This window comes from Kogia breviceps, chromosome 7, assembly GCF_026419965.1.
Source record: "Kogia breviceps isolate mKogBre1 chromosome 7, mKogBre1 haplotype 1, whole genome shotgun sequence".
NCBI classification, from domain to species: Eukaryota; Metazoa; Chordata; class Mammalia; order Artiodactyla; family Physeteridae; genus Kogia; species Kogia breviceps.
In genome coordinates this window covers 6028706-6041607 of record NC_081316.1, presented here as the reverse complement: position 1 = coordinate 6041607, position 12902 = coordinate 6028706, and the positions used below count along the sequence as shown (strand labels likewise).

Below are 12902 nucleotides of genomic sequence, written 5' to 3'. Positions count from 1 at the left end.
AACAAATGCTTGCTGAACTAAGCTGAACAGTAACTGGGGCCATATTAATCAGTGGGGTTGAGGGCCATTGCTTTAACAAATCTTGTCTGTTAGAGAAAACTCCTTCATCATCCTCTACTAACTTACCCTATATGCATCAGAGTCCCTGCCCCAGATCCAGAGAACAGAATGGGCTATGGGAGAAGACTTGCCCAAATCACTGATATCACTCTGATTTGCTTGAACATCAAAGTTCACAGACATCATACTGGAGGTTGATGAATCCTCACCAAACTAGAAAATGAAAAGAAAAGTTCAATCAAATTGAAAGCAGAAAAGGAGTTGTGAATAAGATTTAACTCAACCCCAAAATATTAATGAATACTCAAAATTAGAAGGAAATAACAAAGTAGGTCAGTTAAAGGGCCATCAGATCTTTAGTTTTCAGAACTACGCCCCAACAGTATTCTCTCACAGATAATGCATAGCTAGCAACTTTCAATCAACTATGCCATTGATGTGTGAGAAAACTAGTGTGGGTTGTTTTCCTGTCCTACTACTTCCTTTCTATGACTTAGTCTCTTTTAGGTTTAATGATTAGCTGATTTAGATGTCTGATTCATTATTCCTCTCCCCTACCTAGACTAAAATGATCACTATTCTATAAATTTAGTGTGCTTAAGGGTTCTTAAGAGTTTAATATAGCTATCATTTGGGCATTAAAAACCACTGGACAGTCAATTTCAAATATATAGCCTTCAATGGTGAAAAACTAAAACGATTTCCTCTAAGATCAGAAACAAGACAAGGTTGTCCACTCTCACCACTATTATTCAACATACTTTTGGAAGTTTTAACCACAGCAATCAGAGAAGAAAAAGGAATACAAATTGGAAAAGAAGTAAAACTGTCACTGTTTGCAGATGACATGATACTATACATAGAGAATCCTAAAGATGCTACCAGAAAACTACTAGAGGTAATCAATGAATTTGGTAAAGTAGCAGGATACAAAATTAATGCACAGAAATCTCTTGCATTCCTATACACTAACGATGAAAAATCTGAAAGAGAAATTAAGAAAACATTCTCATTTACCATTACAACAACAAAGACTAAAATACCTAGGAATAAATCTACCCAAGGAGACAAAAGACCTGTATGCAGAAAACTATAAGACACTGATGAGAGAAATTAAAGACGATACAAACAGATGAAGAGATATACCACATTCTTGGACTGGAAGAATCAACACTGTGAAAATGACTATACTACCCAAAGCAATCTACAGACTCAATGCAATACCTATCAAACTACCAATGGCATTTTTCACAGAATTAGAACAGAACATTTTACAATTTATATGGAAACACAAAAGACCTGGAATAGCTAAAGAAATCTTGAGAAAGAAAAACGGAGCTGGAGGAATCAGGCTCCCTGACTACAAACTATACTACAAAGCTACAGTAATCAAGACAGTATGGTGCTGGCCCAAAAACAGAACCATAGGTCATAGAACAGGATAGAAAACCCAGAGATAAACTGCACACATATCGTCACCTTATCTTTGATAAAGGAGGCAAGACTATACAATGGAGAAAAGACAGCCTCTTCAGTAAATGGTGCTGGAAAAACCAGACAGCTACATGTAAAAGAATGAAATCAGAACACTTCCTAACACATACACAAAAATAAACTCAAAATGGATTAAAGACCTAAATGTAAGGCTATCAAACTCTTAGAGGAAAACATAGGTGGAACATTCTGTGACATAAATACCAGCAAGATCCTTTTTGACCCACCTCCTAGAGAAACGGAAATAAAAGTGAAAATAAACAAATGGGACCTAATGGAACTTAAATTTTTGCACAGCAAAGGAAACCATAAACAAAATGAAAAGGCAACCCTCAGAATGGGAGAAAATATTTTCAAACGAAGCAAATGACAAAAGATTAATCTCCAAAATATATAAGCAGCACATGCAGCTCAATATCAAAAAAACAAACAACCCAATCCAAAAATGGGCGGAAGACCTAAATAGACATTTCTCCAAAGAAGACATACAGATTGCCAACAAACACGTGAAAGGATGCTCAACATCACTAATCATTAGACCAATGCAAATCAAAACCACAATGTGGTATCAGCTCACACCAGTCAGAATGCCCATCATCAAAAATCTACAAACAATAAATGCTGGAGAGGGTGTGGAGACAAGGGAACCCTCTTGCACTGTTGGTGGGAATGTACATTGATACAGCCACTATGGAGAATAGTATGGAAGTTCCTTAAAAAACTAAAACTAGAACTACCATATGACCCAGCAATCCCACTACTGGGCATAGACCCTGAGAAAACCATAATTCAAAAAGAGGCATGTACCAAAATGTTCACTGCAGCACTGTTTACAATAGCCAGGACATGGAAGCAACCTAAGTGTCTATCAAAAGATGAATGGATAAAGAAAATGTGGCTCATATATTCAATGGAATATTACTCAGTCATAAAAAGAAATGAAATTGAGTTATTTGTAGTGAGGTAGATGGATTTAGAGTCTGTCATACACAGTGAAGTAAGTCAGAAAGAGAAAAACAAATACTGTATGCTAACACATATATATGGAATCTAAAAAAAAAAAAAAGGTTCTGATGAACCTAGGGGCAGGACAGGAATAAAGACGCAAACATAGAGAATGAACTTGAGGACATGGGGTCGAGGGAAGTGTAAGCTGGAACAAAGTGAGAGAGTAGCACAGACATATATACACCTCCAAATGTAAAACAGATAGCTAGTGGGAAGCAGCTGCATTGCACAGGGAGATCAGCTCAGTGGTTTGTGACTACCGGGGGGTGTGGGGATAGGCAGGGTGGGAGGGAGATGTAAGAGGGAGGGGATATGGGGACATATGTATACATATAGCTGATTCACTTTGTTATACAGCAGAAACACAACATTGTAAAGCAATTATACTCCAATAAAGATGTTAAAAAATATATATGTATAGCCTACCTCCAAACCAAGGTACAACAATATTTGATATTCTCACAAGATACCATAGTTCCTGTGTATTTCTGAAACCTTGTTAGATAAGAGAATGGGACTAGGATGGGATGGAGTAGGAAAGAGATGAGAAAAAGGAATGAATATGATGAATTTGTAGCTCTATGCCTTTATGAACAGGGAATAGATTCTTTCACTATACAGTGGTGATACAATTTATGGATATACAATGTTGGAAGCTACACTCGCACATGGCAGTCTTCCAAACGGTCTGTCTTGAGACCATTATGATATCTAAAAGTTACACGGGTTTCGGTATATTTCATTCCTAAATATTCCCTTTTTCCCCTTAAAATGCTTGGATTTAAGACAGGGAGCTAGAGTCCCAGAGGGTGTAAGTCTGTTCTTCCTTTACTATTCTTGAAAACCAAGCATGGGATATTGCTAGGAGCTGGCTCACAAAAACCAGAGGAAGCTTTTGGCCTCTATGACTACTTCTCCTCCTAAACGGCCTCTTAATTTTTATTTCTTACTCTTTCCCAATGTAGTCTGGGTTTTTCCAAACTAAACAGTTCTAATTTTCCATGGTTTGTCTTCCTATAGAAGCTGTCCTGATCTCTTATTTTAACTGCTTATTGCTAGAAATTTCTGTATCTATGATTAAGGAACATGATGGGTTTTCTGTAGAATAGGATAAATGTTATTTTATTTCCAGTATCCTTTTGGACGAAAATTGGACTCTGATTGTGTTTACTGTCTATATCAGCAGCAGTTACATGCTATTTGGTATCATTATATTTATGTATTATTTCTTCCCAACTAGATAGGCTAGGATTTTATATATGTGTATGACTGTGTGTATATGTGTATCTACCTGTGTGGACATATAGAGACAGAAAGAAAGAGAAAACATGCACACAGCAATGCGCTTAATAAACGTTTTTTTGTAGATGATCATTTTGATGACATTTTTGGTTGAAGCAACATAACTGGACTGATGCCTTCAGGAAAGAGCACGGCTACTCTTTCCCAAATTTTAAATTATAGGTCTTACTAAAGTAAGTTAAAAGGGGAGGTAAAGGCTTTGAGTCACAGACCAATTCTAGCTCTCTTGGTAAAGAAGAAAAGAATTAAACACATATTAAAAGAAAATACAGCCAGTATTTTGGGAAACAAAAATGTCATTCATGGAGTAACTGTGTACTCTCTATAAAATCTGACTTCAGGCTTCCCTGGTGGCGCAGTGGTTGAGAGTCCGCCTGCCAATGCAGAGGACACAGGTTCGTGCCCCGGTCCGGGAAGATCCCACATGCCATGGAGCGGCTGGGCCCGTGAGCCGTGGCCGCTGAGCCTGCGCGTCCGGAGCCTGTGCTCCGCAATGGGAGAGGCCACAACAGTGAGAGGCCCGCGTACCGCAAAAAAAAAAAAAAAAAAAAATCTGACTTCATAAACATAACAGATACTCAGAACTTTAAATGATGGTCACACACTTTAGAGATCAATTATATAAGGAATTAAGGGGGGGAAAGTGATATTACTCTTAGATATGTGAAAGTTTATAAGAACTAGAAGAGACTAAGAAAAACACCTGAACATAGTCCACATTTTCAAAGATATCACCACGATGGTAGCGCACAGGTTGGTCCCACTGGCAATGTAAACTATGCTGCTGGTTGACCAGACGGCATATCTGATGATTTCCTGGAATAAGAAAGGAAATTTAAATTGATGAAAAAGATCAGCAATGCCAACATGATTTTCTTAGTCTAAGTCATGTAGTATCAATCCTGTACTCTTCAGAGCCTGGCAGAGCACTTACAAAGGGAATACTTATCCAGGAGAAATCTCATTAATGGTTAATTAAATTAAATCATTCTAAAGAAGCCTGTTTCTCCACCTGTAAAACAAATGGGCTCCACTAAATAATCACTGAGGTTCCTTCTGGCAACTGCATTCTATCACTGTAAAATCTATTGATTAAATTGTTTTAAGACTATGCCCATCTCTCTGGAGAGAATTTGCTTTTCAAATATAAATATATATATATTATATATATATAAGCGCTCTGGTTGCATTTCAGTACTGATTGAGCAGTAAATAATCCCAAGGACTGAACATACTCTTTACACTCAAAATAGCAAAGAAAACTTGTCAAGTGGATTGTAAAATGGACTGTAAATGTTCACAGCTAAGGGTCAAAGATCAAGAGGCTGTACTGACCAATATATTTACCAAGGGAGACGGATGTAATATAAGGGATTCTATTCATTTATTCTTTGGTGTCAAGTTGGCATATCTGCTCCCACAGGGTTTAATGAGAAATGAAACATTCTGGATACAATCAAATCACTGATATCCTGTCAACCCAAGTTCCTTTAGACCAGTGGTTCTGCTTTGGGGGTCACAGACTGTAAAAGATTTAATAAGAGCTACATACCATCTTACCAGAAAAAAAAAAGTGCATATACACAATACTGTGTATAATTTTGGGGAGGATTTCAGAACCCCTGAAAGTATTCCACTGATTACTTTCCTGTTTGAGACAAAGTCTAGTCTAAAATCTTACTTCTAAAATAAAACATTTGTTTTTAATGGGGCAAAAAAAAGAGGAGAACATTTAGCCTTATTGCCACTGTTGGCTGAAAAGTGTGGATGTTTTGATTCTAGGGTGTGTCTCTAGCTTGCGTTAAGTTGGTGTAGGGTCATTTTACAGTGTGTTTTCAGACTAGCAACAACAGGCATCAAATAGGAGCTTGTTAGAATAACAGAATCTCAGGCCCCAACCCAGACCTACTGAATCAGAATCTGCATTTTAACAAGCTCTCCAAGAGATTGATATGCATACCAAAGTTAAAGAAGCATCAATGTAGGCCATAGAGGGCAAACAAACTGTTAAGACTCTTAGGATACAAAAGATTTGGGTTTTACTTTAAAATTTGGTTTTTAGTTTAAAAATTTGGTTTTTACTTTTTACTAAAAAAAGTTAGAAGGATCAAACCAGCTCCTCAGGCCTGCTGGTATACCCGTAGTAACAATTTCATTTTAAGACTGAGAGAAGTCATAAGCACAATTTTATACTGCTTTATGGCTACATGAAAGTTATGAAAGTAAAGCACGCTAGAAGTGAATTTCCTAACCTGTCTTCAATTACTTGGAATCAGTACTTACCTAATTGTGCCTCTTTTGCCATCTGTGTCTCATGGATGATATTTCTTAAGATTTGCTCTTCCTGAATCAGCTTATGTTTTTCTAGGATCTCCTGCTGTCTCAGGTAGTGGTCATGTTGCTTTTGATATTCTTTCAACTCATTCAGTGTTCGCTGGAGGGATCTTAACATTTTTTAATAACAGGAAAAAATTACAGAGCTTTAAAATTATGGATTTTTAAACCCACTTAAATACATAGATTTTCTGGTTCTCAGCAAAAATTGCTAGATTTTGACTTTTAACACAATCGTATCACAAGTTCAAGAACAATGGGGCTAAATAAATACTATTGTTTTATTAAAATTTGGGGGAAAAAAGATGGATGTGAAATTCTTCCCATAAACACAACAATTAATGACATTAAATGGTGTGTTAGACTCTTCAGGTGCCAGAAAAGATACATAGCAATAAATAATGCTATAAAACTTTATACATTTAACAAGTCTATTTTCCTCCACAAAGACTGTCAGTTCCATGGACATTCAAAGCATTTCTAGAATCTTCCTTTTCACCTTTTCCTTTGATTCTACCTAAAGACAAGGTTAAGAGAAGAGGCCACAATGCCTTGCTCTTGCACTCTAGCTTCTTGGTTTTCAGATTTGGGGAAAAAAAAAAACACAGAAACTGCTTATAAAGGAATACTCCCTACCAGCTGGTATCAATAAATCAGCTGCTTGATTATATTTAGTCACAAAAATCTTATTGCCTATTACACTGTTAACATATGGAGATTTAATAGCTGCACAGATTGTATAAGAAGAGCATAATAATGGAAGAAACTGAGCCAGGGCAAGTTCTGATCAGGTATAACAAAGCCAGGCATAAACAAGCTGTCATTCTTTCCTTTTTACCACATTAGACCTTTAAACAGATTGGAAAATAGGCAAAAGTTTAATGAAATCCAAATCTCCACTTAACTGTATAATAATCAAAGTACACTCAAAACATTAAGGCTAATTCTATAAGAGATGAACAATTCACTTCTGAGTTATGTCAAGTTCCTTTACTGGCCCAATTATTTATAGAATTAAACACAGGATATTTTAAAAGTATACTACAAGGACCAAGTACAACAGAATTCCATTACTGTACAACTTACACAAATCTGATTAAAATGTGGGCCAAATAATCTCTCTCAACATCACTTAAGCAACATAACAATAGCCCAACCTTAGAAGTCAAAGGAGAGAAAGCTCAAATGTAGCATATGCGCAAGTGATTTTACTGACAGTGTGTTCTATGGAAATAAAAATGTAATCAATAGAATTACTGAGCTTCTGGCAGCACCCCCTCCTCCATCTGACTTCATACAAGTAATTGTCAATATTGTTAAGATTTAGATGATGGCATTTACTGTAAATATTCTTTAGTTCCTGGAATCCTTTATACACCCACTGACTTGTGCTAAACCTGACTGGAGAAAAAGGACAGGACTAGCATTAGTGAAAAGGTGTTTTTCTTAATTCTGATGAACAAATTAACACTGATATCACCCTGCACAAGTCTAACCTAAGGTTCTACAGTGTCGGTGCTTCAGTAATTTTTTTCTCCTAGTTATACCTATGTTGAGCTTCCAATTTCTGCTCCAGTTTTTGCTGACACAGGACAGCATGCTTCCTCTTTATAGCTTGCTCCAACCCAGGTTTAGCCTGTAAAGCATGGTCATAACAGAGCACTGAGTGGTTATACTCCCCAAGCATCTGAAGAGACAAAAACACACACACACACACACAAACACAGGGGGGAAAAATGTTAGCCTGGTTGTATCCGTCCAAATCCCCTTACGATTTATGAGATCACACCAAATCTCATACAGTGAATATTATTTCGATCAGTAGTCAAATCTCCATAACATGAAGCAATGCTATATAGGATGGTTCAATTGGAAATACTGCTATTTTAAGAAGGGTATGCTAAAGGAATATAATATTCGTATCAATTTAATTATTTTCTTTTTTGTGAAGAGGCTAAAACACTTATGATTCATTATTGCTATGAAGTTTTTTTCCCTTAATTTCTTCATTTCTATCCCCTGTTTGGGCCAAAAGAAGGGAAAAGGGTATTTTTCATTGGAGAAAAAGAAAGAAAACAGCAACTGGATTGGTTCATGTAAAAAAAAGTTGTATTTACTGCATATATATTTCCTAAAGTGTAATAGCTAGTGAAGAAGTCACTGTCGTCCAGAGCTGCGTGGACCACGACAGCAGCATCAGCAGAGAAGTGTGCTCTGTGCAGAACATTCGCCAAGTTGACCAGGGCAATGTCTTTATTGTGCCTAAAAGAGAAGGGAAGATGTAATTCGATGTCAGGAAAGAAGCATGTGCTCCACAATTGCCTATAACTACCTGACAAGGGCAAATTACATTCAAAGTTATTGAGCTTAGGAAAATAACTTTGAGTTTACGTACAGATGGGGAAAATAACTTAAGAAAATTCTAATGTTTAATTTTACATAATTGATGGTGCTTACTCAATCTGATAACTACAAATTTTGCCAGAAAAATAAGGTCTGGCAGAGATTTTATGCTTTTAAAATGTATTTAGGGCTTATACTTGCTTTGAGAATAATTTAATTTATGATAGTTCCTCCAACCAATTTCCTTAGTTTCAAGTCTCAAGTGAATCAGTGGGCATCTACATTATATATATTTCCCTAACAGAAATCAGAAGTATGTTATGCCCTTATCACTTTGAACTCTTTGACATCTACCTTTTTGTGATGGGACTAATTGCAACAGGGATGGAGGAGAATGTAAGTACAACACAAGGCTTCTTCTTGTTTTCTTATGTATTTTAAGAGTCCTGAGTTACATGGAAAATCAGGGGGTCCAGAAGGGGAGGAATCCTACCTGGATGAGAAGTGAAGTGCGCGCATGGCACATTCCACTACTTGATACGGCTCATTCTTTATTCTCCAGTAAAATGAAGCCATGTTATATAGTACCCACGAGGAAGAGTTCTAGAAATTAAACAAATACTATGACAACCAAATATAACTCAAGATAGTTTCTCCAATGCAGAATGTTCAAAATGAGCACCTTTACACTCTGTCTGGTCTGAAACTGATGAAGAAAATCAAGACTTATTACAGTAGCAACAAAGCAGAGGACAAAGTACAAATAAACTATCTCTGTCAAGAGAGCATTCTGATCATTAGTTGATCAGGTGTATTAAGGTGTGATCTAAACAGAGAGACTGTCCAACCCCAGGCTATCTTCCAAAGGGGAAATAAAGCTGAAAAATCCCACCAAGTGGTCACAACTTGGGCCCTGTTTCAGGACTTTAGAAGTCAGCATCTAACCTACTTAGAAATGCTAGTTGTTCTAACATGAAATTCCTGAAATTAACATATTGCAAAGCTTCCTATTTATTTAACATCTGAATGAAAGTATGTATGTAAACAAATGAAAGGCTTATGCTTTTGTGAAAGGTAAATTTTTGTCATTTCCTCATGTGTGTTCAGAAACTAATTCAGATCTTTACACTGCTAAAAAGTAAGTCTTTAGTATGTAGCAATAAGTGCATTATTTAGTCAAATTAAACAGACGTTCAGATAGGTTTTCTCCTTTTGTGGCTTGGATTTTTTGTCCCCTAACATATACTAAATTTCAACCACATAGAGGCCATAAGACTAAACTGAATCATGTCAAAAACTCAATGTAAGTAAGTTTAAACCCAAGAAAGAAATACCAAATTCAGCATGGAAAAAAAGTCATAAAGTTTAAGATAAAATGGGAAAAACATATGACAGCCAACACTTAATATCATTAACGTGTAGGTACCTCATAAAAAATCTAAACAGAGAAACAAAAAACCAAAAGAACAAGGGCCAAAAACATGGACAATTCAAAAATATGAAACAATGACTACTTAGCAGGTGAAAAGATATAAAACTTAACAACAACAAAAGAATTAAAGAGCTACAAGTTTTCCTTTTAAAAATTGGCAAAGATTAGAAAGAATGCCAGTATTCACTATTGGCTACAGTGTATACTAACTTCAGATATTAAGTATAGAAATATTAGGTTAGTACAGCATTGCTGGGGGACAATTTGACAATATGTATTTGAAAAGCCTTAAAAATGTGATTATCCTTTCATCCCCAAATTTCACTAAAAAAATGTATCCTACGAGAATAAAGTTTTAATTGTAAAGATATGTAAAAATAAAACTCCAAAAATATATGATAAAACAGCAATTACCTCTGACTTTTTAAATTATAATTTTTAAATATAGCTTTTTTTTTTTTTTTTTTTTTTACAAGGACCAGTTATTTTATTTCAAAAAGTTTTCAAGACTAAAACTAGTATGGGACTTCCCTGGTGGTGCAATGGATAAGACACTGAGTTCCCAATTCAGGGGGCTGGGTTCGATCCCTGGTCAGGGAACTAGATCCCACATGCATGCCACAACTAAGACTTTGTATGCCTCAATTAAGGAGCCCTGGAGCCACAACTAAGGAGCCCTGGGGCCGCAACAAAGGAGCCCACCTGCCGCAACTAAGGCCTGCCACAACCAAATAAATAAATAAATAAATATTAAGAAAAAGACTTCTTTATTAATCATCCTTAAGTATTCTATCTTCAAGGAAAAAATATGATTCATGAGTGTTGCAAAGAAAGACTTTAGCACTAAGTGTAGTTGGTTATGGAATACTATATTCTTTCACACTTGACTTATGACTTAGGCTTCAGTCTCCTTTTTAGTAGCCTTTTGAGAAAGTTTTCCTTTAATTCAACAAATGATTTTTAATCTCTTATTGTTAAACCTTATATTGTGAATTGGGACAAAAGTATCAATTAAAAATTCTACATGATCCGCCTGCCAATGCACGGGGCATGGGTTTGACCTGTGGTCTGGGAAGATCCCACATGCTGCAGAGCAACTAAGCCCGTGTGCCACAACTACTGAGCATGCGCTCTAGAGCCTGTAAGCCACAACTACTGAAGCCTGCATGCGTAGAGCCTGTGTTCCACAACAAAGAGAAGCCACTGCAATAAGAAGCCCATGCGCTGCACTGAAGAGTAGCTCTCACTCACCTCGAGTAGAGAAAGGCCACGCGCAGCAACGAAGACCCAACGCAGCCAAAAATAAATAAATAAATAAATTTATTTTTTAAAATACATAAATAAAAAATAAAAATTCTACATGAACTACTAAAAGCATCATGATAAGCAGAATACTCTACTCATCATAATATATTCAAAGAGAAAAATAAATCTTTAAATAAAAATCTATAAGATTTCTTGCCCCCGGACCAGGGATCAAACCTGTGTCCCCTGCCTTGGCAGGCGGATTCTTAAGCACTGCACCACTGGGAAGTCCCTAGATTAATTTAAAGAGAGGGCAGACAGCAGAAGCAAGAAAACAACAATTCTGCAGCCTATGGAAGGAAAACCACATTCAGAGGACAGACAGAATGAAAAGACAGAGGACTTTATACCAGATTAAGGAACAAGATAAAACCATAGAAAAACAACTAAAGGAAGTGGAGATAGGCAACCTTCCAGAAAAAGAATTCAGAATAATGATAGTGAAGATGATCCAGGACCAAAAAAAAGAATGGAGGCAAAGATAGAGAAGATGTGAGAAATGTTTAACGAAGACCTAGAAGAATTAAAGAACAAACAGAAATGAACAATACAATAACTGAAATGAAAAATACACTAGAAGGAAACAAAAGAAGAATAACTGAGGCAGAAGAATGGATAAGTGACTTGGAAGACAGAATGGTGGAATTCACTGCTGTGGAACAGAATAAACAGAATGAAAGGAAATGAAGACAGCCTAAGAGACCCTGGGGACAATATTAAACGCAACAACGTTCACATTACAGGGGTCTCAGAAGGAGAAGAGAGAAAGGACTGAGAAAATATCTGAAGAGACTATAGTTGAAAACTTTCCTAACATGGGAAAGAAAACAGACACCCAAGTCCAGGAAGCACAGAGAGCCCCAGACAGGATAAACCCAAGGAGAAAAAGGCTGGGACATACAGTAATCAAATTGACAAAACTTAAAGACAAAGGAAAATTACTGAAAGCCACAAGGGAAAAATGAAAAATAACATACAAAGGAACTCCTATAAAGTTAACAGCTCATTTCTCAGGAGAAAATGTACAAGCCAGAAGGGAGTGGCATGACTTATTTAAAGTGATGAAAGGGAAGAACCCACAACCAAGATTACTCTCCCCAGCAAGGATCTCATTCAGATTCGTTGGAGAAATCAAAAGCTCTACAGACAAGCAGAAGCTACGAGAATTCAGCACCACCAAACCAGCTCTACAACAAACGCTAAAGGAACTTCTCTAAGTGGGAAACACAAGAGAAGAAAAGGACCTAAAAAACAAACCCATAACAATTAAGAAAATGGTAACAGGAACAAACATATTGATAATTACCTTAAACGTGAATGGATTAAATGATCAAATCGAAAGAAGCAGGCTCACTGAATGGATACAAAAACAAGACCCATATATATACTGTCCACAAGAGACCCACGTCAGACCTAGGGACACATACAGACTGAAAATGAGGGGATGGAAAAAGATATTCCATGAAAATGAAAATCAGAAGAAAGCTGGAGTAGCAACACTCATATCAGGTAAAATAGACATTTAAAAAAAGAATGTCACAAGAGACAAGGAGAATACTACATAATGATCAAGGGATCAATCCAAGAAGAAGATATAACAATTATAAATATATATGCATCCAAC

At 36.5% G+C, this 12902-nt stretch overlaps 1 protein-coding gene across 7 annotated transcripts in view; it reads right to left on the bottom strand.

Annotated features, from left to right (window-relative positions):
* The window catches only part of TTC17 (tetratricopeptide repeat domain 17), a 148309-nt gene that overhangs the window by 87452 nt on the left and 47955 nt on the right, over positions 1 to 12902 (bottom strand). For 4 of the 7 annotated variants that reach the window (XM_059069917.2, XM_059069919.2, XM_067037030.1 and 1 more), the window contains exons 6-11: positions 9035 to 9144; positions 8316 to 8460; positions 7746 to 7885; positions 6148 to 6308; positions 4568 to 4680; positions 127 to 273 (exon numbers count right to left, since the gene is read on the bottom strand). In XM_059069917.2, coding sequence (XP_058925900.1) covers positions 127 to 273; positions 4568 to 4680; positions 6148 to 6308; positions 7746 to 7885; positions 8316 to 8460; positions 9035 to 9144 — 816 coding nt within the window. The remainder of the gene's footprint in view (positions 1 to 126; positions 274 to 4567; positions 4681 to 6147; positions 6309 to 7745; positions 7886 to 8315; positions 8461 to 9034; positions 9145 to 12902) is intronic. The other 3 variants (XM_067037034.1, XM_067037031.1, XM_067037032.1) reach the window with 1 other exon arrangement.